Source organism: Penicillium digitatum, chromosome 5, assembly GCF_016767815.1.
Source record: "Penicillium digitatum chromosome 5, complete sequence".
Lineage (NCBI taxonomy): Eukaryota > Fungi > Ascomycota > Eurotiomycetes > Eurotiales > Aspergillaceae > Penicillium > Penicillium digitatum.
The window spans coordinates 237,874-265,639 of record NC_089388.1 but is presented as its reverse complement, the minus strand read 5'-3'; the positions used below and the strand labels follow the sequence as shown (position 1 = coordinate 265,639).

General features: G+C 44.7%; 3 protein-coding genes across 3 annotated transcripts; 1 reads left to right on the top strand and 2 right to left on the bottom strand.

Moving 5' to 3' along the window:
- Nucleotides 1–20,825: 20,825 nt before the first annotated feature.
- Pdw03_1315 (nopp 140 functions as a transcriptional activator) lies at nt 20,826–21,653 on the bottom strand (the record flags this gene model as incomplete). The annotated part of the gene is made up of 2 exons (XM_014679707.1): nt 20,826–21,020; nt 21,117–21,653. 2 exons carry the CDS (start codon nt 21,651–21,653, stop codon nt 20,826–20,828), a joined length of 732 nt encoding a protein of 243 aa, XP_014535193.1.
- Nucleotides 21,654–22,695: 1,042 nt separating this feature from the next.
- On the top strand, nt 22,696–23,969 carry Pdw03_1314 (AMP deaminase; the record flags this gene model as incomplete). Its single annotated transcript, XM_014679708.1, has 2 exons — nt 22,696–22,849; nt 22,897–23,969. The coding sequence occupies 2 exons, from the start codon at nt 22,696–22,698 to the stop codon at nt 23,967–23,969; spliced, it is 1,227 nt and encodes a 408-aa protein (XP_014535194.1).
- Nucleotides 23,970–24,298: 329 nt separating this feature from the next.
- Nucleotides 24,299–27,472, bottom strand: Pdw03_1313 (AMP deaminase Amd1, putative; the record flags this gene model as incomplete). Its single annotated transcript, XM_014679709.1, has 4 exons — nt 24,299–24,585; nt 24,655–24,743; nt 24,801–25,921; nt 26,063–27,472. The coding sequence occupies 4 exons, from the start codon at nt 27,470–27,472 to the stop codon at nt 24,299–24,301; spliced, it is 2,907 nt and encodes a 968-aa protein (XP_014535195.1).
- Between the last annotated feature and the right edge of the window lie 294 nt (nt 27,473–27,766).

Sequence of the window (27,766 nt, the reverse complement as noted above, 5' to 3'; positions counted from 1 at the left end):
ACTATGCCAGTAGTGATTCGGGCTGTGCCAACAGTGTTTACCCTAATTTTTTGAAGCTATTCCTAGATCTTGTCCCCATCTTTGAAGGCTCAATTTTTGAAGCTATTCATAGATCTCATTATGGATCCTTACTATAGTACTCCTCCCCTGCCTACCGAAGCATATGAACCATGGGAATCGCCTCCCCCGATCGACCGATTTGCCACCCCAGAAGAGGCCCTTACCGAGCTCAACAAGTGGGCAGCTACCCTGGGGTTCTCGGGGGGGGTTATCGGGGAGCGAGGCAGTCAAACCAGGCCAGGAACATGTAAATTAAGTGATCAATAGCAGGATACAAAATGAGATCTGTGAATAGCTTCAAAAATTAATTATGGAATGGTGGAATTGTTACTGTGCGATATGAATTGTGGAGTAGGCACATGATCTCCGATAAGCATTTTGGTATAGGGTAATATGTGGCCAAGTCAGGTGATGAGGGTGTCGTTTACTATGCGGATACCATATTAAATTACGCAAATGATGACAAACGGTTAGCCAAGAAAGGCTATACCTAAAAGGACTAAAGGTGTGCAGATAGCAAAAAATGGCGCTAAGGGGTGTGCATCGATAATAGTCATTCTCATTATATTATTCGAATCATAGGAGTTCTAGAGATAATTGTCTCCGATCGTGGAGGTCAGTTTTATCTCCGAATTCTATAGGATCCTTAGAATCAAATAGACTTCCGCAAAGTTCGAAAAGCCCGAAACCCGACCCTTTTGAGAGTCGAGTCGGGTCGGGTTTCGGGCTTTTGGAGCTTTTCGAACTTTTCGAGCTTTGCGGAAGTCTAGAATCAAAAGGAAATTATTAACTATACATCACCCTTAGATAGATAGATAGAGTGAGATCGTAAATCAGTATAAAGCCTAGAGGTTACGGCTGTATATCGAATAGAATCAGGATAATTAGTTAGAAATCCTATCAATGGTTGATTTCGCGGCCTCGATTCTTCCCTAGGACATAACAAAGAAATCACGTTCGTAGAAAGGGGATATAAACCTTCAAAGATATTCGATTGAAAGGACCGAGGGATAGTTACTCCCAACGAGCAAGACGCGGTATAAATGCTCTCGGAGTCACAAGATATCTAGACTTAAACTAACGAAGTCACAATAGCTATAGACTCGACAAGCAAACAAGAACCAACGGGAAGAGGATTTTAGGGTTAGTGACTTAGTGTTCGTTACAACAAAGGACTAGCTTTAGGATCGGCTAAGCAGAAAGCTTTTACACCTAGCCAGTGGACCATACAGGATCATCGAAAAAGTAGGCAATTCATATAAGATTGATCTACCGGAAGCGATTCGAGTACACCCTATCTTTTATCCAAGTAAGTTGCGAAAGGCAGCTATAACGGAGCCCTTAGAAGGACAGTATGTGGATCCGCCTCCACCGGTATAGGTTAGAGAGACAGACGAACAGGAGGTCGAGAAGATTTTAGATAATAGGACACATGACCGGAAGCTACAGTACTGAGTGCAGTGGTTAGGACATGACCTCGATCTGAAGTGGTATCCTGCCTATGATATGAAACATACACCGAGAAAAGTACAGGAGTTCTATACGCAGTATCCTACAAAGCCCGGTCCCCCTATGCGTTTATAGGAATGATTAGATGCGGATAAAGAAGATCGAGTTCTCGAGGACTATGTTGATAATGACAAGCCAGCATTCAGGGACTAAATGCAGTTTTAGTCGGGGGTTGTGTGACGATCTAGACTAGACTGTCTTCTTTCTGCCAGAGGTCTCCGCCTTGTTTAAAATTTGCACTGTTTGTCTGACGTGGCAGAACCCAACAAAGGTTCCTATCTCTGGTTTCTTTCCTTTCTTTTTCTTTCCCCCTTTGTACCTAGTGTTTTCGTTGAAATGCACTCTTTTGTTTAAAGAACTGGCTGGTAACATATTTGCTTCGTCCGGTCGGTAAGGGACATCAAAGCCACTAATCTTATCGAACATTCTATTGATCTAGTACCTAGAGCGAAACCTATTAAAGCGAAAATAAATCGATACTTACAACAGGAAAGAGAGTTCGCTACTAAAGCCTTTCCGGATATAGAAGAAGCAGGAATACTATAACCGTGCCAAGCGCCCAACCACCCATCCTGGGTAGTTGGTGCGCCCCACCAAACGCAAAACTTCCAATTTATTATCACTTTTGAACCTATTTTACACCACACCACGACGTCAGACCGAACAAAAATAATGGAAATCCAAATCTAGCTTGCAGTCAAAGCCTTCCTAGGCTAACAAGCCTAACATCGCCCAACTAGCGTGGGAATTTGACGTACCATACCATCGGCTTAGGGCTAGGATTCATGGCCGTCAGTCCCTATACCGACCGTGCCACAATAACCAGATCCCTAAATTCAATTCAAGAAAAGGCGCTCACTAGCTGGGTTCAATCCCTAGATAGTGCGTACACATTACCTACCGCAGAGATTGTTGAAGGTGCTGCAAATGCCATTCTAAAGAAGGCTCGTGAAGATCGGGTTGACGGCCACAATTGGGCCTATCGCTTTATCACAAGATTACCCCCTGGATTCAACTATATATATCACCCAACATCCAAAGGAGAAATCGAGGGTTGATAGTGAGGATTACGGTGCCTTGCTTCATTGGTTTAATAACCTTACCCAGGTTATGAAGCATCACCAATTTCTTCCACACGAGATCTTCAATTGGGATGAAACCGGCTACCGAATTGGCGAAGGTAAAGCACGTAAGGTTATTACCTCGCGTACAACCAGTTATATTGCTACCGGAGGCCAGTCGGAATCATTTACTGGTATTGAATGTATCTCTGCCGATGGCTGGTTGATGCTACCATGGTTTTTACCTAAGGGTAATACCTATATGGAGGAGTGGTATGAGAATATCACTACTACCGATTTTCGAATTAAGCCTACTACTAATGGCTGGATTGACGATGAAACCGCCCTTCAATGGCTATTCTCCTTTCATGAAGCTACTATTAAGTTAGTAAAGAAGGGTAGTCCAAGGCTTCTTTTAATGGATAACCATGGCTCCCATCTTACATTCGAATTTATCGACTTTTGCACACAAAAAACCATCATCCCACATTTCTTTCTACCCCATACAACACATCTCTGTCAACCGCTTGATGGCCCAGCATTCCAAAGCCTAAAACATCATTTTCGTACGATGAATAATGAGATTGTTATGTGAGGTGGAAGTGCAAGCAAAAAACGGGATTTTTTCCGGATCATTCAATCGGCTAGAGATGAAGCTTTTACCCAAAGAACAATAAGATCATCTTTTAAATCTAGGGGTATCTGGCCCCTAGATCCAGAGGTTATTCTTAAACCTCTACGCCAAAGAGATCTTGAAGCTGAAGGGCCCCCCTTAGGATTCTTACGCCATCCCCCCCCCGATTTTACAAGCTCAGCCACCAATTCACCACCAGATACAATTGAGCGGGTTAAAAAGCTTAATCCTAAGCTTCTCAATGATCTAAAGAAGACTGAGCATCTATCTCAAAGCGTTCAGAGGCATATTTGACGGAGTGCAGATGCAAATACGCTTTTGTCCCAAGAGGTTGAATTGTGAAAGGCCTCTTTGAAGAAGGCTCAGTTCCACAAATCAACTGCAAATACACCCAAAAAATGGGAAATGGCCTCTCAGGACAAAAGGCAGTGTTCTATCACCTATGTGTGCAAATAGGATGATGGTAAAAAGACAGGATGCCGATGCTAAGAAGCTAAAGCAGCTACAGGCAAAACAGGCCAAAGAATTGGAAGCCCAACAACGGGCCCAGGAAGCAAGGGATTTATTAGAAGCTGAGCATGAAGCTTCAATGGTGGCAAGAGATAGTCACAGTGGAAATTGGTATTTAGATAGTCATGGTGGTTACATGTAAATAGTATTTTTATTGAATGAGAAATTGGAAATTCCGCGTTTGGTGGGAATTTTGCGTTTGGTGGGGCGCACCAACTACCCAGGATGGGTGGTTGGGCGCTTGGCACGGTTATAGGATAGCGTCGCAGTGGGGTATATAAACGAAATTCGTCCTAAAAAAGAATCTAGGGGATCTCCGAATTGTGTATAATTTAATCCTAATCAATAAATGGTCGATCGGGTATTCGTGTCCAGTTTATAGTCTAGATAAAGTAGTTAATATAGTTTCAAGGGATATATTGTTAGTACAGCAGTTTTTCTACTGGCACAGCAGTCTAACCTAATTAGGTGAAGACTACCTTAGCACCAATTTTTCAGTCTAAGTGTCATTTATTATGGTATCGCCACTGTTACCAGCCAGTTCTTTAAACAGAAGAGTGCATTTCTGCCTCGATCCCCAATAACCCCCCCCCCCCCCCCCCCCCCCCCCCCCTCCCCGAGAACCCCAGGGTAGCTGCCCACTTATTGAGCTCGGTAAAGGCCTCTTCTAGGGTGGCAAATCGGTCGATCGGGGGAGGCGATTCTGGTTTATATGCTTCGGTAGGTAGGGGAGGAGTATTATAGTAAGGATCCATAATCAGATCTGAATAGCTGCAAAATTGAGCCTTCAAAGATGGGGACAAGATCTAGGAATAGCTTCAAAAAATTAGGGTAAACACTGTTGGCACAGCCCGAATCACTACTGGCACAGTCCTCTAGCTGTTTTAGGTAAAGGCTGCCTTGGCACTCATTTTCGGCCTAAGTGTCATTTACTATGGTATCGCCACAGTAAAAAAACACTGGCCCCTAACCATCCCAGCCATATGGTACTTCTCTGCTCGGCCCTATATTAATTATCAATGCCACCATAATTATGCTTCAATTCATGCCTCCATTAAAATCACATGACCTGCATAGGGTCCTTGAAAACTCTGAATACCAATTATCGTCAATTAATTTTGATCTCCTATGGCAAAAGCTTCATTTTTGTGTGCCATTTTTACATGCCAATTTTAATCCAATGAAAACATCAAATTCAACTCGCATTTTTTACCATGTAAACCAGAAATTAATACATGTCTCAGTGTCCCCGTCCCCGTCCTCGTCCCCGCTTTAAAATTGAATTAAAATGACATACAAAAATGAAGCTTTTGCCATAGGAGATCAAAATTAATTGACGATAATTGGTATTCAGAGTTTTCAAGGACCCTATGCAGGTCATGTGATTTTAATGGAGGCATGAATTGAAGCATAATTATGGTGGCATTGATAATTAATATAGGGCCGAGCAGAGAAGTACCATATGGCTGGGATGGTTAGGGGCCAGTGTTTTTTTACTGTGGCGATACCATAGTAAATGACACTTAGGCCGAAAATGAGTGCCAAGGCAGCCTTTACCTAAAACAGCTAGAGGACTGTGCCAGTAGTGATTCGGGCTGTGCCAACAGTGTTTACCTAGACAATTATTATCCACCGAGTTATCCTTTGTGAAGTCGAACGGATCTTTTATAAATAAACCCATAGGTGATTAAATCCTAACTATCCTTTTCCTAGACTAGTGTATCTTCCGTCCTATAGACTCTAAGGAAGATTATAAAATGTGAATAGTAGGATCCTCTAAGTTCGGTTCTCCGATCTGATTAACTAGATGTTCCGGCAAACTTTCCTCACTAACCGATAATAAACGGGTTCCGCGAACCTTTCTTTTACGTCGTCCAGTAGTCTAATGGCCTAGTGGGTCTTCTTTAATCGAACGACGTGATCCTATTGGTTATAGTTCTAAATCAGATCCTTTTATTGTCTCTTTCGTCGCTATCCGATCTTATCCTATCGTAAGTTATAGTGGTCGCGGGTTCTATACTAGGTAGGCTCTATATCTAATATCGATGCCATCCTCGCCTTCGTTCTAGTCCTCCGCCGAAGTACATTAATTGGATAGAACCCAGTCGATATTGTGTGATCTAGTTTTCTTTTTTTGTTTTCCTTTTTTCGGTTGGTAACCGTGAAGTGGATAAGATTACTAAGATTATCGTTAGTATTAAGGCTGCTATTAATAACAATGAAAGTATTAGAATAATTAAAAAATAAGAAGGGAGGTCGATATAGCTGAAACTAGAGAATATAAGAGAGGAAAAAAAATTAGAGGAATGAGAAAGAGGAAGTGAAAACAATGAGGGTAAGAGGGGGTATTTATCTTCTATGTACACCTCACTCTCGTATCTACACGTCTTTGTTACGCACTGCCTAACTGGTCACAGTTATGTTGGAGCTTCCCTGATTATACTTGCCTGTGCTGATCCTCCAACGTCAACGATCTGCCTCTCAACCGAGCTGTTGCTGCGCACAGTCTTATTCCAGCCTAAGTCCTTTTGAGGGTATCGAGGAACGATGCCAGGTAGAGCGCCGAGTAGATCTATACCGCAGTATTGGTCTGCTCGTAGGTGTTGTCAAGTGATAATATAGTTAATGAGTCAACGTGGTTCCAAAGGTAAACACAAGTAACAATGTATGATTGAAGACAAGGAACTAAACTAAGTACATGGAAGGGTGTCCTTATATATCTGTCGAGATGTGTGGTGCCACCATGAGATAGGTACAATGCCTCAATGGTGCCACCTCTGAAACACCAAACGTTTCAGAGTTCTTCGCTTCCTACTCCCTGGGTGACTCTACTCCCTGGGTGACTCCCCTGGAGTCACTGCTGGGGCCACGGTCACGTGATGTCCTTGTTGTCCCAAAGGGTGTTGCTGATGTATCGAGGTACATACACACCAGACTTTAGTCCAACTCAGGGTGGATCATGCTCTTGCTCAGTGAGCATGATCGGGACTTCCTTTTCCTTCGATACCTGTGAACGCCAGTGTATACAGTGTTGCACGTGATCTGCTGACAGATAGATCTATTGGCTCTTGGTGGCCCATCTGTGTACCCGGTGGGGCACCACTGATTGGTGACGGGTAGGTCCGTAACAGTCTTCCTAATTAGGGAATGACTTGTAGATTTCTTTGTCTGCTGGTTTCTTTACCCCTTTCTCGCTAACGATCCCTTCCTTTTCTCCCCCCTTTTTTTTTAATTTGTCCTATAATTCGCATCTTGTTATCTATAGCACTAGACTTTTGCCTACCCATTCGCTGACTAGGACTATCTTCTTATTCTCTCTTTTTTTTCTTTTAGCGAACCTATACCCTTCACCCCCTTTAGGAATAATATTTTAGGCCTAACGGAGGTTGAACGACCGTTTTCCTACGAGTAGCGCCATCGATATCGCTATCCTCTCCACTCGGAACGGTGGTATTACCTTCGGTGGTAAGTCTAGTGGATAATTAAAGTGGATATTCTTATTTTCTCGGCGATTATAAAGACGAAGATTATCTAGATAGTACATAGTAGTCTTATCGCTATATAGCCGACCCACCATAGCAGTGAGTCGACCGGGATTGATCTTGACTAGTTTTCTCGGTCTAAACCACTTAGGCTTTATCTTGTCTTTGCTAACCTTATCACTTCTTAGATCCCGGACAATGACCAGATTACCTTCTTAGAAGGCTTCCCTCCGTGAACTTGACTTTCTTCGCTCTTTTTTTTCTACTAAAGCATTCGTTAATACAATTACTTCTATACCCTCCTACCTTCGTTCTCCGCGATGTATATCGAATAGTTAGATAAGATAATAAGGGACTAGATACGTTATTTACTAGTGTTCTAAGGTTACGAGGTAAGCCATTCCTAGATTATCCTATTTCGATATTAGATTAAACCTAAGAAGGAGCTCTGCCGGCGTGTATCTATAAACTCGAACTAGTCGGGTATTAATTAATATAATTCCCTCTCGTAGAAATTTACTCTATTGTTTTAACCTATCCCAATTACATATTATATCCTTTCTTTAGGATTGATATAACTAGCTAAACTAATCTCTCAGCTATCCCAACTAAGCTCGGATAGTACACCGGTGACATATAACAATATACCCCGTATCGCGATTATATCCCTAGGATATTATCAGCAATAAAGTGAGGCCTATTATCACTAAGAACATTGATAAACTAACTAAATATAGGTAAGAACACTCGTTCGAAGAAGTATTCCATATTCCACTTCATTCCCCCCAGCACCCTTAGTCGCCTATCCCTATATAAATCGGGAGAGATAATCAACCACCACTAGAATATATCTCGCCCCTAGCTTATATTATAGTTTTATTAGTCCGAGAAAGTCTATCCCGATCATATTAAGGGGTTCTAACTCTTAGATCCGATAGGTAGGTCCTACCGTCGGTTTACAGGCGAAGAATTAATAAGCGTCACATATTCGGATCTAGTTTACGATATCTATAGCTCGGTTTAGCTAATATACTTATCCAATCATTCTATCCACTATAAGCGCTATAGATTAATATCCTTAGTTATTATAAAAGGCTCGGAGAAGTATCTCGAATCTCTAGTTCTAGAAGACAAGGAGTCTACATTCCGTTTTTCTCCCGAGTTTGACTATTTGCACACCCCTTAGCGTCATTTTTTGCCATCTGCACAACTTTAGTCCTTTTAGGTATAGCCTTTCTTGGCTAACCGTTTGTCATCATTTGCGTAATTTAATATGGTATCCGCATAGTAAATGACACCCTCATCACCTGACTTGGCCACATATTACCCTATACCAAAATGCTTATCGGAGATCATGTGCCTACTCCACAATTCATATCGCACAGTAACAATTCCACCATACCATAATTAATTTTTGAAGCTATTCACAGATCTCATTACGGATCCTTACTATAATACTCCTCCCCTGCCTACCGAAGCATATGAACCATGGGAATCGCCTCCCCCGATCGACCGATTTGCCACCCCAGAAGAGGCCCTTACCGAGCTCAACAAGTGGGCAGCTACCCTAGGGTTCTCGCGGGGGGGGGGGTTATCGGGGAGCGAGGCAGTCAAACCACGCCAGGAATGTGTAAATTAAGTGATCAATAGCAGTATACAAAACGAGATCTGTGAATAGCTTCAAAAATTAATTATGGAATGGTGGAATTGTTACTGTGCGATATGAATTGTGGAGTAGGCACATGATCTCCGATAAGCATTTTGGTATAGGGTAATATGTGGCCAAGTCAGGTGATGAGGGTGTCATTTACTATGCGGATACCATATTAAATTACGCAAATGATGACAAACGGTTAGCCAAGAAAGGCTATACCTAAAAGGACTAAAGGTGTGCAGATGGCAAAAAATGACGCTAAGGGGTGTGCATACAGTCATTCTCATCCAAAGAAGAGACTAGCTAGCACCGTTGCTATAGCCCACCCTTCTCCTCGTATCAAAAAACTCGACAATAAAGAAGACAACGATCAGGGAAAAGCCGATGCCTAGGTCAAGTCTCCTACCTAGGTGGATAGAAAGTATCACTGTGCTCGCTGGATTTATATAAGTTGATTAGAGGTCCTAGGGATAGTTTAGTTTTTAACACTAGACTAATGCACCATGGACGCTCTTTTTCTATCTCAGCGCTTGGTGATACTGGAGCAGATGGATACGTGTTTTTGAACCGAGAATTAAGTGTACTTCTCGGTAAACGATTTGGATTGAAAGCAGAGAGCATAGGACAGGAATGTCCTGTTCGAGGATTTGACGGGAAGCCTAGTAAGGCGATAACACATGTCACCTTTCTTACAATGTGTGTGGACGGAAGGATACAGCAGCAAGTTCCGATGTTGATTGCCGATCTCGGAAAATACGATATGATTCTCGGAAGAAAATGGTTTGCAGAAAATGATGTCCTATTGGACTGCCGTCGATACCGAATGATCCAGCCGGACGAGAAGACACTTTTCGACGATGTAGTAAGCGAAATAGTAGTGCTAACACATACTGCTATTCTCTAGAAACCGAAGCCGAATCCTAACCCTTAAGCCGATGCTAATCGACGAGACCGTCTTCTTAATCGAGAGGTATCGAACATACATAGGGACGACATAAGACAATGATCCCGAAGATTCAACGACAAGAGACATTTCCGTCAATCGATATTAGTGCAATTGGAGGCGTTAGCTTCAATAGACTCCACGAGAAAGGAAGGGTGAAGAAGGAGATTGAAACCTTTGCAACTTCACTTTATGAGATCGACCATATCATCGATATAAAGAGCATAGACTCAGGATCCTAAAATTAACGAGATCTTAAGGACTCTCCCGAAAGATTACCACGATCTAGCGGAAGTCTTTTCGAAAAAGAAATCCGACGAACTACCACCCCATAGACCTAGTGTAGATCATGACATCATTCTTAAAGTAGAAGCAAAACCTGGATATTGGCCTCTCTATAAGCTATCACTTAAAGAACTGAAAGCAGTAAAGAAATGTATTCTTAACAACCTTGAAAAAGGAGATTCATTGTTCCAAGTTCAGCTCCATACGCATCCCCGATTCTGATAGCGAAAAAACCTAATGGAGGACTTCGATTCTATGTTGACTTCCGGAGACTGAACGCAATCACCAATAAAGACTATTACCCCCTACCGTTGATTGACGAGGTATTACAACGAACAAGCAAGGCGAAGATCTACCCGAAGCTTGATATCCAGCAAGGCTTCCGCCGGATTCATTTAACACCAGGAGCGGAGGACCTTACTACATTTCGTACGAGATAAGGATCCTTTAAGTACAAGACACTATTTGGTTTAACGAACGGACCGGCGACCTTCCAGAGATTCTTCGAGAATGTTTAGACGAGTATGCAGTCGCCTTCGTGGATGATATCTTGATCTATAGTGAAAACGTCGAAGATCACCAGCGATAGGTCAAAGAAGTACTCCGTCGTCTACAGAAAGCAGGGTTATAAGTGGCCTTATTAAAATCCGAATTTTCAGTGAAGAAGACTAGGTTCCTTAGATTGAGCACCGATGGTATAGCCGTGGATCTAGAGAAAATTCGTGTGGTCCAATCATAGACGATACCGACTATAGTGAAAGGAATGCAGTCATTCTTAGGATTCTGCAACTTCTACCGACGATTTATTTAGAGATCGAGTGGTCAGAGAATTGTGAAAAGGCATTCTAAACTCTAAAGAAGAAGCTAGTTAGTGCACTGATCCTCCGGCACTACGATCTAGTTCGATAAACCCGAGTTAAGATAGACAGACACATCTAATAGAGTTCTAGGAGCGGTGCTCTCCCAGTACAATAGGAAGATTTCTAGCACCCGGTGGCCTTCTATTCGAAAACAATGCAATTTGCGGAGCTAAATTATGAAGTTCGCGATAAAGAGCTTCTTGCAATTGTTCGTGCTTTACAGGAGTAGAGACCTAAACTTAATGGTCTATCCCAGAAGGATCGTTTCGAGATCCTCACTGACCATCAGTCACTTGAGCACTTTATGATAACCCGATAAATGAACCAACGATAGGCGAGATAGAATGAGTTCCTATCTTAGTTTCGTTTCGTGATTAAATACTGTCCCGGGAAGAAGAATATTATTACCGATGTCCTATCACGAAAAGAATCTCCTTGTGTAGACAATGGACGATAGTTTGTGATGCTTCCGAAAGACTATCTTGAAGAGGGAGTCTACCTAACTTATCTAGCTCCTATTCACTTAGAAGAAACAGAGACGATTGGGATCGTTCAACGGATAAAGGAAGCCAACCGCTAGAGCTTAGAGTTAGACGAGTTCCGTTAGATAGTGCGAGATGGAAGTAGTTCCCGATGGACATTGTTAGATGGGCTGCTCCTTTACGAAGGACGACTTGAGGTTCCTAATGAAGGAGATCTTCGTGTCCGTCTACTTGATGAAGTACACCGTTAACCGTTAACTATATATCCTAGTGTCGAGAATCTAAAGAAACTGGTATCTACAAGATATCACTAGTATGGATGGGTAACTAACGTGAAGCGATACGTTGATCTGTAAACGTACGAAGACCTAGAGAGATCGAATACCTAGACTGTTACAGCTCGAGAAGATAGGGAACTCCTACAAGATAGATCTCCCGGAAGCGATTCGGGTACACTCACACCCTATCTTCCATCCAAGCAAGCTACGAAAGGCAGCGACGACAGAGCCCCTAGAAGGACAACACATAGACCTATCTCCACCAAAACAGGTCGGAGAGACAGACGAATGGGAAGTCGAGAAGATTCTGGACGTCAGATTGCACTACAGGAAGTTACAGTACAGAGTACAATGGGTGGGACATGACCTCGATTTACAATGGTATCCCGCCGGTGACATGAAACATGCACCAAGGAAAATACAGGAGTTCCATGCGCAGTATCCTGAAAAGCCCGGTGGTCCCCCTATGCGTTTACAGGAATGGTTAGATGCGGATGAAGAAGATCGAGTTCTCGAGGACCATCTTGATGATGACAAGCCAGCATTCAGGGACTGAATGTCAGGGTGCGGGCTGGCAGGACGGTATGATAGGAGATGGCTAGTAGGGACAGGTCATAACAGATCAGATTCCAATTGACAGGTACAGGTAGACTGCGGCACGATCCGCAATATCCGCAAAGTGCGGATTTGGATATTTTTTGATATCCAATATCCGCAGCCTTGAGGATTTGGATATGGACCTCATATCCATTGGATATCTGCGGATATCCAATGGATATCAAACAATACAAACATGCCTAGACTCGTGACCTCAAGGGGTATGCATTATTATTATACATTCCTATGTATTTTTCGTGTAATACTTGGTACTCGAGGTTGTTGAATATCACCAGGTAAGTATAATTTCTGACCTCGGTCAGAAATTATGGGTGGAAGGTCAAGCACTGCTCTACTTATAGTAGTATACAATTGGAAATTCTGACCGAGGTCAGAAATTATGGGTAGACGGTTAAGCACTGCTCTACTTATAGTAGTATACAATTGGAATCTCTGACCACGGTCGCAAATCTAGTCTTTGACCACGGTCAGAAATTCAGTCTATGCTTTTTTGGGGGGTTTTATGAATTTGAATCTTCTAGGACCTATTTGCTATTTACAGATCTAACTGGAAGCCATCTGGTAACCTTGGCTGTTTTCGAATCCGCCCTGAACCACTTGGAATACTCCCATCGACCAGCATCTCTGGAAGCTCATCATCCTCTTCAACAGCCTCGCATGGTCGTTTTTGAGGTTGTTTTCCTTTTGCCCGTCTACATCGCTCAGCCCTATCATCATCCGAGTCATTATCACCGCTCTCAGTGTGCTGGGTAGCCTCGAGTCCAGTCTCTTGATCCTCCTCCTCGTTATCACTGATAGGCTCTAAGACCTCAAGCTGTGGTAATGATCTCCGAGTTTGATCTAGCAAAGCAGCTTCACTTTGAGATAGATGCTCTTTGATAATCTCCAGCTCCTCTTGCCGAAGATCAAAGTTGGTAGCAAACTGATGCAGCATCAGGCCACGGATTGTACTCGGCTTCAATTGACCACGACGGTAATGACAGATATCACGAGCACAATTGAATAGTCGTTCAACACCAGCACCACTAGCAGGGATAGATAGAATGTCCCTTGCTATCCTAGCTAGGGTCGGGAAGCTCTTCTCATATTCCTTCCAGAAAAGTCGAGGTTTCTGTCGCTCAATTCCACGAGCAAGATATCGTGCAATCTCGTCGTCATCTGGTTTTGTAAGCTCTTCCAATGGCTGGTTCTGGGATGCACAAGCAGCATCAAGATCACAGTCATCATTCTCATCGATGGCTACTCCAGAAGTCTCCAGTACCGCTGGGTCATTAGTATCATGCGTAAGCATCTTCCTATATCGATCGAACTCTCGGCTCAGGACCTCTTGATAACGATTCGCATAATCAATATCGCCCTGCCAATCAGTCGAGGAAAAGTACCGGAGCTTCTTTGATGGAGAGAAGATTGTTGCTAGAGCGTAGATGTCACCATAAGGCTCGTATTCGGTGGCAGTGTAGTACTTGGAGAGCTTTTTCTTTGCTGTTTGGAGTGCCCATAACATCCGTTTCTTCCAGATCACACCTTTATTCTTAAGCTTCGCCTCGGCTGCATCGAGATGAGAGAAAAGCTTATTGTAGATACTGTAGATATTGTGTGCGGTAATATCCTTTGTCTTTGATAGCATCATTGTGAAATCAAAGAAGGGCTTTGTCAGAAGAAGAAGATACTCGACTTGACGCCACTCTTCTTGATCGAGCTTGAAATAAAGATATTGATGATCAGTACAATACTGATCATAGAATGGCTGGAGCTTCTTGGCACGGTTGAGCATCAGAAATGTTGAATTCCATCGTGTCCGAACATCTTGGATTGGAATCAATGCAGGCTCCGGCTGAAGGGCTATAAATGCCTCCCGACGTTGTGGGCTTGCATTAATAAAGACTGCTAGTCCTCGGATCTTCCATACTTTTATTAGTCTAGCCATTATAAGGATCTAGGGGTAGAAGATATACCTTTTTCAATGTATATGTGATCTGGATACTGCCGGAGGTATTGCGCTTATTCTGGAAAGAGTGGGTTTTTTCCTCGGACCACTCTAACTCGATCTCCTTATTGCTTGGCACTGCCTTAAGCTTCCCAAGAAGCTCATTCAGACTCAGCTGGATCACATGCGCGATGCATGGAACGCGGAAGATTGAGAGATCTGATGAATGCTGAGACTGAAGGTGGTCCTGGACACTCTGCATCAAAGTATTGTTGTTGGTTGCGTTGTCTGTAGTCACTGATAGGACACGATCCGAGATACCATGCTCTGTTAGGATCTGGGTCACGGTTTTACTGAGATTTTCACCAGTATGGGAGCCATGAAGAGGCTCAAAGCCTAGAAGAATCTCACAATAATCCCAGTTATGATCGATAAAGTAACCAGTGATAGCCATAAAGGCCTGCTGGAAAGGAGAAGTCCAGCAATCCAAGGCTATTGATAGCCGACACCCCTCTGGAAGCCTCTGTAGAATCCCCTTCTGGCTATTCTGGATTGTTATATCGAGATGACGTCGAATGGTTCGTGCTGATGGAATTGTAAGTTTAGTGGATGATTGTTGAGCAACCTCTAACATGCGGTGGAATTGGGGGTGTTCGATCACTCGAAAGGGTAGATTTGCAGTCGAAATGAATCTCAGAATAGCATCGGAGAGACGGTCTTGGGTAAATGATATACTAGTGGTACCTGGCTAGATTAAAGCACTCAATGTTAGCTGCTAAATTGTAAAGAACTTAACCACTGTAGTAACGCCAGTTAAGTACCCTGGTTGACATACCATTCTTTTGATAAGCTGGTCGATTCTTAGGCCACTTTTTTTTGAACATGCGCCAGTTTTGAGGTGCGCTGTCATAGGCGAAGAACCAGCACGCCGGAATCTTGGATGGCCAATTGTACAGAGACATGCCTTGCACATAACCTTCGGCTTTCCATTTTTGTCATTCGCAACCTGGTAGAAGCTGTCCCAGATATCCGATTTACTTTTTGATTCCCATCGAATTGTATTCTTAATATCAGACTGAGATCCATACTCAGTTGTAAGCCACCAACTAACGAATTTATTGCGTACGTCCTCCATGTCATCACATATAGAATCAGATGGATATAAAACCCAGTGCTTTTGAAGGGGAGGTCCAACACGAGTAAGGGATAAGGGCGCAAAAGTTGAACGAGTTAAACGAGTCGGCGATATCGATGGGACCGGTGTTTGGATACCCAAAAAATCAGAGAAGTTGTCAGGATAAATCTGATCAGAAGCTAAATCCACATCCGAATTGGTGAATGAGAACTGTGATTGAGACATTGAGAAGTTAACAATTATAATATATAGTGTAGTAGGGTGCTTAAAAGAACAGAGAAGCTTACATCTAAACTAGTAGAGGTTTTCAGGGCCCCTGAATCAGGGGTAAAGTAAACGTACTAGGATATTCTGACTTAGACTTACTTTCGATATGGTTTACCTAAATGATTGGCTGTATTATATTAGTGCGGATAATTGGAGGATATCCTGCGGATCTTAAGGATATCTTGCGGATATCTTGTGGATATCTTGTGGATATTTTGTGGATATCGATATCCGCAAGACATCGAAACTCGCAAAGTCCGCATTTTGAGAACTTTTATCTCGGGTTTCTCAAGTTCTAGTAGTCAAAACGGATTAAGAAAATAATCATAGACAGCTGGGACTCTTAGCTTTTATTTGAGCCTAAAATCGAACGAACTTATCCAATAATAAAGGTTTTGATTTTCCATGTTCTATCTCCTACGAAGTTTATCATAGTTAACAGTAGTTAAATATATATTTCTACATGTAATTTACCACAAAATCGTTAATCTACGGCCACCTTTACATGAAAACGTTGGACTAAGAAAACTACGACACCACCTACAAATACTGTATAAGGAGACCTTCGATACATGTCTATTTCCTAAAATTTCAAAGGGCCGACTGTCGATTGAAGGGGTTGGTTCTGTCAGGACCAAACATGCGTTTATTTCAGTGGTAAGGAAATATTGGTAAGCTGCATTAAGATCATGTGACAGGCTATAAGGGGGAAAGTAAGCGAGAGTTATGCTAGTGCGGATATCCAAGGATATCCGCAGTGCGGATGTGGATATCAACTCATATCCAATATCCGCAAATTGCGGATATAAGGATCGATCTGATATCCATTGGAGCGGATATGCCGCAGTCTAGGTACAGGCAGGAGCAGGCTATTATACAAGACGTAGCTCGAAGAGCTACAACAGGATCTAGAGCTGAAGTTCAGATAAACAGGTCGGAGATCACGTGCCGCAATCTTCCTCTTACTAAGCATCACGGTTCGCACCGTGACACTGAATGCAGTTTTAGTCGGGGTTATGTGACGATCTGGGAGGATTTCTGCCGGAAGTTTCCGTCTTGTAAAAGTTTGCACTGTTTGTCTGACGTGGCAGGACCTCACAAAGGTTCCTGTCTCGCAGGTTTCTTCCTTTCTTTCTTTCTTCTTCTTTCTCTGTACTTAGTATTCTCGTTGAAATGCACTCTTTTGTTTAAATAACTGGCTGGTGACAGTTATTGCATAAAGAATTAGCTACGCGGTGGAAACCTATGAATTACTCCCTAATACATTATATATCTTAATAGAAGAAAAGTGATCTTAGTTAATTATACTATTTAGCAAATTATCGGCTAGGTGCGGAGAGTATATGGTAATAGTAAGATAGCCAGTATACTACTACTTAATGTCTCCGGAGCGTACAACAACGTCTCTCACGAAAGGTTAACTTATAACCTTTGAGTTTGACTATTTGCACACCCCTTAGCGTCATTTTTTGCTATCTGCACACCTTTAGTCCTTTTTAGGTATAGCCTTTCGTGGCCAACCATCTGTCATCATTTGTGTAATTTAATATGGTATCCGCATAGTAAATGACACCCTCATCACCTGACTCTTGGCCACATATAACCCTACACCAAAATACTTAGCCGAGATCATGTGCCTGCTCCACAATTCATATCGCACAGTAACAATTCCACCATACCATAATTAATTTTTGAAGTTATTCACAGATCTCATTTTGTATACTGCTATTGTTCACATAATTTACATGTTCCTGGCCTGGTTTGACTGCCTCGCTCCCCGAGAACCCCCCCCCCCCCCCCCGGAGAACCCCAGGGTAGCTGCCCACTTGTTGAGCTCGGTAAGGCCTCTTCTGGGGTGGCAAATCGGTCGATCGGGGGAGGCGATTCCTATGGTTCATATGCTTCGGCAGGTAGGGGAGGAGTATTATAGTAAGGATCCATAATGAGATCTGTGAGTAGCTTCAAAAATTGAGCCTTCGAAGATGGAGCCTTCAAAGATGGGGACAAGATCTGGGAATAGCTTCAAAAAATTAATTATGGTATAGTGGAATTGTTACTGTGCGATATGAATTGTGGAGCAGGCACATGATCTCGGCTAAGTATTTTGGTGTAGGGTTATATGTGGCCAAGAGTCAGGTGATGAGGGTGTCATTTACTATGTGGATACCATATTAAATTACACAAATGATGACAAGCGGTTAGCCAAGAAAGGCCATTCCTAACAAGGACTAAAGGTGTGCATATAGTCATTCTCATATTGGGGTAAGCGGTAATAAATATACCGAAACTAAAGCGAAAGGTATAGCGCTTCTTAGTGTGGGGATAGGAGCTATAACTAGGAGCGGCGATCCGGGGAAACCGATAATCCGCCTCGCTGTAGCTACTAAGATAGTAGTACGCTAATAAGTTAGAGAGCGGTAGGAGCGGTAGTAGGAGCGGGAAACGACTTCCGCGCCGATAAAGCGCTTAGTGTAAGCGCTAAATAAGAAGACACTTCGACTATACGAAGGGCTATCGAAGCCGTAATATGCTATTCTAAATTAGATATATATAATGTAGATCGGGCTACGATATTCCTTATTTAAACTTAAGGCCGCTAAGATAGAGCACCGGTGTCACGGTGCGAACCGTGATGCTTAGTAAGAGGAAGATCACGGCACGTGATCTCCGACCTGTTTATCTGAACTTCAGTTCTAGATCCTGTTGTAGCTCTGGGAGCTACGTCTTGTATAATAGCCTGCCCCTGCCTGTACCTGTCAATGGGAATCTGATCTGTTACGACCGGTTCCTACCAGTCATCTCCTATCATACCGTCCTGCCAGCCCGCACCCTGACAACCGGTGTCTATACGACAAGGGCTCGTAGACGCTTAAATATATCCTAATATAGTGTCCCCGGCATAATATTCCGCTTATAAAGCTTTAGAAGTAATTATAGGATATTGGGATCAACGAGATAGATTACGATAAGATCGTCTCGAACCCGTAGGCCACCCGCTACGTGGTTAACTTTATAAACTGAATAGGTCTTCTCTAGTAATTCCGACACGTTAGAATCGAGGACGACGACGAACCGATAGGCCTTACGGCAATAGACCTAGGTATAACGTATTCGGTAAGCGAGCTGGCCACCCCAACCAAAACGCGTCCATGAATTAGATCTTAGTTAGTTCAACCACCCACCATGCCACCAATTCGTACTCAATCCTCTTGAAATTCAATAGAGCAGGAGGGTAGAATCTTAATAGCTACCCAGGCTTTTAAGAATCAAGAAACCTCTTCAATTCGTGAAGTGGCGCGCCTTTTTAACGTCCCAAGATCCACCCTTTCTACCTGCCTGAATGACATACAACACCGCGCGATTTCTCGCGCCAACTCTTATAAATTGACCGATACTGAAGAGTAATCTCTTCAGAAATGGATCCTCTCTATGGATTTTCGTGGATTAGCCCCCCGGCCCTCTATGGTACGAGAAATGGCAGATCTTCTTCTTCAAAAGCGTGGAACTACCCCGGTTCTTTCGGTCGGCGAGAAATGGGTATATAACTTCGTGAAACGGCATCCTCTCCTATCTTCCCGATTCTCGAAACGATATAAGTACAAGCGTGCGAAATGCGAAGATCCTAAAATCATTGGGGAGTGGTTTGATTTGGTTCAAAAGACAATCCTTCAATTTGGAATCGACCCTGATGATATCTATAACCTTGATGAGACTGGTTTTGTAATAGGATTGACTACAACTGCGAAGGTTATTACAAGGAGTGAATACTACGGTCGGAGGCCGGTTTTATTACCTGGAAATCGTGAATGGGTGACGGTGGTTGAATGTACGAATGCTTCTAGGTAGGTGCTCCCTCCGTGTACAATTTTTAAAGGCAAAGTCTTTATTAATTCATGGTTTAACAGCCTCCTAGAGGATTGGCGCTTCGGAGCAGCTAGTTTAGTACCATTTGCACCCGACCGAGTGATTTCAAAGCTTGATATTCGGCTTCGAACCCCCCCCCCCCCCCCCCCCCCCCCCCCCCCCAGCCAGCCGGGGGAGTGAATCAAGCCGGAATTTTACCCCAAAAACCCCCTTTACGGAGAAAGAACTACGTCGTCAAGCTTCATCAATCAAAGCTTTACTTCGTACAAGATCTCGAAGCCCGCCTAGCCCGTCAGATCGTGCATTAAACCAGCTTGTAAAAGGCTTCCGTCTTACAATGCAAGGTGCCATCTTACTCGCCAAAGAAAACAAGGATTTACGCGCCGCCAACGAGAAGCAGAAGCAAAAGCGTACTAGATCCCGGAGGCAGATACCTGCTGAAGAAGGCCTCTCAGTTCAAGAAGCTTCTCAATTGATTACTGAGCCGGTGGAAGCAATTGAAGTACCTCCTCTTCCTCCACGAAGAAGCCCTTCGCCGGCTTTACAACCACGTATACGGGCCCCCCCCCCCCCCCCCCCAAAGTGTAGTGGTTGTGGAGAAATAGGGCATATGATTAATAGATGCCTAGCTAGATAGATGATTTTAGTATATTTAATTTAATGGCGTTTTGGTTGACATATTTATATTTAAAATTGGTAGGTTGGGTTGGGTGGCCCACTGGCTTACATGGCCCACTCGCTTACCGAATACGTTAGAAGACGATAGGTATTAGCTAATAACGAAAATGAAGCTACAACGCGAGAAACTTAGCTAGGGATGTTAAATATACTAAAGAACTAGCCACTAAGAACGTCACTATTAACTAAAACTAAGGTAGGGGGAGGAAGCAGAGAGAAGCGAGGTATAGAAGTAAGAGGGGAGTGAGAGATAGAAGTGGAGGGTGCACTCCATTACGTTCATTAAATAATTTCTTATGTATAGGTTTAGGCATGGTTTTACGTTTGTGGGTTGAACGGGTTACGGGAATGGGCTGATTCCGCACTCTTTACTTCGGCATCATCTGTATACTTTGGGAGCGATCCCGCTCGGCGTTGGGTCTCGAGTTCTTGCTTCGGTTGGAGAAGCGCCTGTATAGTCATACGCAACTAGTTAGACTGCAACAGGTTAATTGAACTTTGATTGATTGATTGATTGAAAGGTCGCCCCGTTGCCATTCAAAGTATAAACAAGGACATTTGGCGATAGCCGGGAATAACTATAAGAAGTTGCCCTTTGTGAAACGCGTGTTGTAATCCGCAGCCTTCTTTACCATCTCCCGGCGCTGCGCGCTGGATATTTTTGACGCAACTGCCATATCCTTCTCTCGATCAAATGCGCGCGCACTTGGATCATCATCTTCTTTCCCAGCCTGATTTGCGGTTTCTAGGCTAGTGTTTTTCCCAGTCATGTCCTACAACAAGATCACCCAAGTTAGAGCAAAATAATGGAACACGGAGAAAATCAAGTAAGAAGCGCGTTTAGGAGGAAAGGATATGCCAAAAATTACCTTGTATCTCTTGATTTGATCCTCCATCAGCTTTGCGTTGGAAGCACGTTTGTGGTCCTCAGGCTGATTTGTTGAAGCAGCCACGCCCATAACTGCATCCTGTAGTCGCCTCATTCGCTCCTCTGGGGTCTCCACCCACGAGGAATCCATGCTTTTAGGTGCCGTGGCTGATTTGCCTGAATTGAATTTGCGATTTCGTAATTGTGTTGGGTCGATCCTGGAAGACCAGTCGGAATGGGAAGGAGGTTGTAGCATCCACTGGTCTCGCCGACTTTCCCTCTGCACCGGTTTATTTATATCAAAAGTAGTAGGCTCTTGCTGCACACAGGTTTTCAGTGGGCCAGAGGGAGGAAGGCTTGGACCGAAATCATCATCATCATCATCATCATCATCATCATCATCATCATTGCTAATTTCATTGTTTGCGGCGTCGGCCTCCTGAGGTGGAGGAAGAGAAGGTCCGATTACCTTCCGCTGCTTCAAGACTCCGGGTTGGAGATCATCTGTCTCGAATTTCCGCTTGTCTTTCGAATGCATTGCTGAACTTGGACATGTGTATAGAAGAAGAGTCGAGCAGAGAGTCGAGAATGGGAAGAAATGACCTTATCTTATCGGATTCCTTATCACCGTAACAGGGCTGATGTCATCAGAAAAAAGGGGCTTGGAGACTTGCCTTGTAGTCCACAGGTTACAGCTTCAGATTAAATTAGCGTACAGATTCATTTTGTACCTTGTACCTTGTGATATCATTTCAACTTTCGTTTTTTTTTTTCGATTTGTGGCTGATGTATTACATCAGGAGACACCCCCTTTTTCTCTACTAGTCACATCGAGACCGCTTTTTCGACCCCGCATGCTCTCTCCCAAACACACCGATAAGACCCAACGTACCATAAATCAACTGAATCTCCCAATGTTTTTTCTTTACCGTGTTGATATTCAATAGCATGATTCAGAGCTGTCATATATTACGACAATTAGACAATGGGCCATCCCTCAGAGGTATACGGGAAACCGAACATGCCCACGGACGGAAGAGAGGTGCGCCAACCTACAGACAGCCTTCACGATCTGACAACTCTTCACGAGTGTCAGCCAACCTTTCCGGATAATCAATATCAGCCACTCGGATCTGTACCTCCACAAAGTCAAGGATCACCTAGGGTCCCTCGGAGATTCCTGGTCCAGCCAATCGAAACCGTGTCGCGAAGCTCAAACACCCAACGGCCAGTTTCGAGCGAAGCAAATCAACCTACTCTACCAAAACAAACTATACATTCAAAAGAGCCCAGTGAATATCGACCGGTCAGAAGATTCCTACCTGAACCAATCGAAACAAGCAAAGCTAGCAATAGACGGTCTCGTTCGACTTCCGAGGTACAGGAGAGAAATTCTTCGTCACATAGCAAGACATCAGCGGCTCCGAGAAGATTCAAACCCGACCTGATAGAAACCGACACCCACTCAGTTCGAAAAGGGGTGCCTGTCCGGTTTCTCCAACGGCACGATGCCGTGGGGTCTTCATCATCCCATACAATCATTGGTCCAGACACGACATCATGGCTAGATCCAAACCCTCATGCCCACACTTATCTACCGTCCGATTCTCAATTTTCGTATTCCAATCTTCTGCGCCGACAACAAGCCCGAAGACACTCGTTTCGAGTTCCGGATCTCCCTTCGATCCCCTCTAACAGCAGCGAAGACTCGGATAACTCCAGATCGCATTCGGCGTGCACTTCGCCGCCTGGGCCTTTCAATCAAGTAATACAAGATTTAGATACAAGCAAGGTACCCCGTGAAATCTGCGATGGAGAGATCTCGGAATTCTTGCTCTCTCTTGCCGCTCAATCGGCACAGATCCAGTTGAAGGAGCAAGCGTTGGCTGCTTTTCCCAACGAGCAAGTGTACGAGCCTGTTGATCATTTTGCCATCGACGAAGATGATCGAGACTCAGACGATGATCATGTGTTAATGAAGTATCATTATATCAAGTCTCGACGACAATCTTCGGCTGATTTGTCCTGGGAACTTGAGTACATGCGCCACCACAAGGAGGAGGCTGAAATGAGGATACGGGCTATGGGTGCATCTGGACAACCAATGTCTGCACCAGAGCACAATGAGAATGGCAAGAGCCCGCCCATGCTTGGCAATGACATCGTCCTTCCTCGAAGCACCTCACCCGAGGGAACAATATGTGAGCATATTAGCACCGATATAGGCTCTCGTGGCGTACATGCTCCTTGTACTGGCTGTGGTGACTTGTGGTGCGCAGCGCCTCCCCGAGGTAGCAGAAAGGGTGCTGGTCTTTGGATGGGCACTTGTTGCAAGGGCACGGATCAAGGGCGGGAATTGCACGGTCTCCTGCCTGGCATTGTGACCCCCATGCCTCGTGTTGACGAGGCTGGCATTAGCATGGGACTCAGTCCATCTCCTTCCCATACACATCTGGATCGTCTCGCAGCCTCGCCTGGAAACCGTAGTTCCCGGAAACCGGCAAGCCCTAATCTCCAGAAGGCCATCGACTCCGAATTCCATGATGGATTTGTGACCCAAATTTACAACTACTTGTCTCTGGGTTACCCATGCCTTGCCCGTTATTATGACTACGAGCTTAGCCGAATTTCGGGTATCTCCATCGAGGACCTTCGCCGGGATGACTTGCAAACCGATGATAGAGGCTATGTTGTAGCCCCAGGGACGGACGACCTCGCGAATGCCTGTACACGATGGAAAGCTCTCCGTCTATATATCCAGGAATGGGCGAGACAAGAGCCTGGCATGGCGGAAGAAGATACCAACCTTGAAGGCTGGGGACTGCCAGAACGAAGAGGTAGCTGGGCCATTTGAAGTACTTGGAACACTTAATTTGCATGTTATGATTGAGAAGCGTGCACTCGTGTATGATAAACGGGTGCATATAGAACCCACACAACTGTGGCTATTTCGTCGGGCGTTGAATTTTTAAATAGAGCTCGGGATTGTACATGTACCGCATGCCCCATGGTACTCTACTACGAGGACATTATTATTGTATCGGAGATGGCCACTTTAATTTTTTCAACTCGATCGAGATAGTGAGCCAATTTCCATTTTAGATTGTTACAAAATTGCTCCAGTGAGTTGCTTTCTCCCACTAGTCTGTGAGATGTGTCCAGTGAACCCGCCCACGTGTGGTTCTATTGTACGTTTCCCTTTCGAGCTCTCTCATGAACAATGCCTGGGAAAATCTTCTGCTCTGGCAGACCTTCTGCTCCCCCAACTCCTGCTCCGAGGGCAAGGTTGCCGCCGGGAGACGAGAACTCACCCGTCCCGAGGCGAGGTGATCGAGCTAAGTATGTCGATGGAGTCGATGGGGAGGTAGCCATCTGGGTTGTACCATGGACCTCACTGGGAGAGACATCTACAGTGTCGGCTGCACTTGAACCTGGCTCAGATTGTGACTCGAGGTCACGTGTATGCAGATCTAAAAGAAGGCGATTTGAAAGTTAGTCTGCTGCAGGGATTCCACACCATTTCCCCCGGATAGATTTACCACGATTCGAGGGCACCGCTTCCCCTGGTGGACCTGGACCTAAGCTCTTCTGCTCTCCGGTCCCACTGCCCTCGGAATATCGCTCGATCCTGATACGCAGTTAGCCCCATTTCCCTCAACGCCAAAGACATCATGGGTGAACTTACAAGGACAATTCTCCAAGCAAAGTTTCATATCGGAATGCCTCACGAATATCTGGTACATTGCTCTTTGCAACATTGTTGCCAGCGGTTCCAGGTACGGAGCAATTCGAGCCGAGCCATCTTTCTTTGAGGGAGAGCTCAAATCCACTTTGGTCGACTGAATGTTTGGCCAGTTCACACATATCGACTGCGCTGAATTTGTAGATCTGCGCCGCGACTGAGTATTCCTCGATGAGAGGCTCCTTTGTGAATGCAAACTGCAATGGATCATCGGTGGACAAGGACACATTCAGTCCTCGTTTGAAGAAGGTAGCGCAGGGGTTCTTATCGTATGTGAGGAACAAAGCGTTGTTGCTGAGCGGTGACATGGCAATGCCGATCTGATTGAGATAGTAAAGGTATTGCAAGAGAGGTACCTTGCGCAGCAGAATACCATGACTGATGCTGTGGCAGCAGAGGAAGCCGACAGCCAGATGATCCGGATCGCCTGCCTCTCCACAATGAGGGCGTAGAACAAACGTGTTGAATCCGCGGCGTTTCCGCCAATTGTTGAGGGAAGCCATGTTGGCGAACATGAAATATAACCAGTAAGTGTAAGGCGGATTCTGTTTGGTATTCCACTCTCGTGGGATGGGGTACTTTCTGTAAAGCCGGCGCTCAGGCTTGCTTTCGTCATCCACACTGTCGAATCCAACAACTCGCTGGAGGAAGATGTGAAGTTTGGGGTGACTAGAAGGATCTTTGGTCACTTCAAACAACGGCTGGAAAACATTGGTGATGACTTGTTCATAGTTTTCCATCATGCCGCTTGCTTTGTAGACATCATAGAGACGAGGCACTTGAATGAGCCAGCGAACATTAGGCGAGAACAACTTGTTGTCCACCACCCAGGCCGCAAGCTTGTCCCATTCCTGGAGTGAACGACCGTAGATCGAGATTCGCCATTCTACCATTTGATATTTGCTAGATTCCAAGTCTGAGATCACTTCCTTGGTTATCTCTGCGAGATAGCGGCCCTTGATGTAATTGTCTGTTTTGAGGAAAATTTCACGCAGTCGGGATTCTCCAACTGGATTATACTTCAAATTGAATTTGTCAAATCGGTGGAACGAGTCGGTGTGTGCCTACGAAGTCAGAGTCAGTGATAGTTATACCTGTGGATCGAGAGTGAGCGTAGGAGGGACTGATGTATCCAGACTTGCATCTTCCTTTATCATCCATAGATTTCGCAGAATCAAAGACAAGGGATGTGATCGGGAACTTACGTGCATATCCAACGTATCAATGCTTAGGTCATAAGCAGTCAAGTTGATACTCTCAAAGACCTCTCTCAAGGTTAGATGTTTCCCGTCTCGGAAAAGGACAACTTCGTCTGGGGACTTTCTCATCTTGCTTTTAATGAAGCGAAGAAGATGTTTCTGGTTCATGCAAGCCGAATGATGAACGTGGGTATCCACTTTGCGCACATTGTAGAAGTCCCTATGAGGAACTTTCTTGCTGTCAGCCATCTCCTGGTATTCGTTGAGCAGCGTGTACAATTGAAATTTGCCCTCCAAGTACGACAGCCGCTTAAATGCAAAGCTCTTAGCAGGTCCATCGGTCGACACGTCCACAACGGCGTCCAAATCCATATAGAAATCGCGCAACGAGGGAATCTGGACAATTGGTGTCTGCTGGTCAGCAGCAGCCTCGGAGTCAAAGACCTGGTATACGCTATTGCCATCTAGTCTGTACGTCCACGGTGATTCTTTCGGTAGAGGCATCAATTCCTCCATGTCAAAATCCGCCCCAATGTCTTGTCCCATTTTCCTCTTCTTTCCCCCAAGGTCAGATGGGCCACCGATGTTGCCGGGTTGATATTCTTTGCCATCATCCCAGGCTGGCTCTGGGGGCGGGGGATAGATATCCCAGTCCGGTTGATCTTTGGGATCATCGCCGGGTCCCTGCAAAGAGAGCTCAATGTATTGCGTTCGCCGATCAAGTAGTTTCTTGATTTTGCAGTAGATGGCACTCAGCTCGGATGTCACAGCATCACTGCTAGACGCAAATCCACTAGCAACCTGAGGGCCTCCGATCCCCACACCGGCGGTCTGCAGACCTTCCGGTGCCGCCGAGTAGGGTCCCTGTCCATGAGCAGCACCTAGAAGCACCGCCTGGTTTCGGGCAGAGTCATTCGCCTCATCTTGGTCGTCTTCGAGGTAGTGAGATGCAGAGGGATCGGGTTCACCAGTGGACTTCAGGCGCAGTGTTGAGGGTTCGGATTCAAAGACCATAGATCCCTCGCGAGAAATCTGGCCTTGAGTTTTCATCGGATCCGGAAGGTTCGCTAGTGGCTCTTCGGGGTGTGATTCGACCGCTGAGTGGGCTGGGGCCACTGGACTCAAAGGCAGGGTGGTGTCGTTCCGCGCGGCTAGCTGATGTTGTTGATAGAAGAGTCTTGCCTCGGCGTGACTCATGGACTTCTCATAGGCATAGTCATAGGTCGCTGTTTTCTGCTGTTGATCTCTGGGCAAAACGTCCTCTGCAGGCCGATCTAGCACATTGGGGCTTTCATGGAGAGGAGAGTCCACGGGACTCTTGAGACCCGGGGATGAAGTGGCTGATTCATTGTTAGAGGGATCAGCAGACGCGTTGGCATCCCGACTGGAACTGAGATCGGGTTGAGAAGATCCCATGACTGCTCCCCCTTTCTTAAATCTTGTGTGTACCTAGTCCAGAATTGTATAACTGAGAAAAGCTGTGATGCAGATTATTGCACAACTTGGGGGTTTCACAGCTAGATCAATGTGATTTAGAAAGCGACGAAATTGTCGAATTGAATTAAAAAGAATTAGCAAGTAGATATTCCGATTTAAAAGAAGAGAAAGAAAGAAAGAAGAAAAAAAAAAAAACTTCACTCAAAAGCTCTAAGCTCCCCCACCTCTGTCGGTGAGAATTGGGGGGAGAAGAGAAAAAGTCCAGGCCCGGAG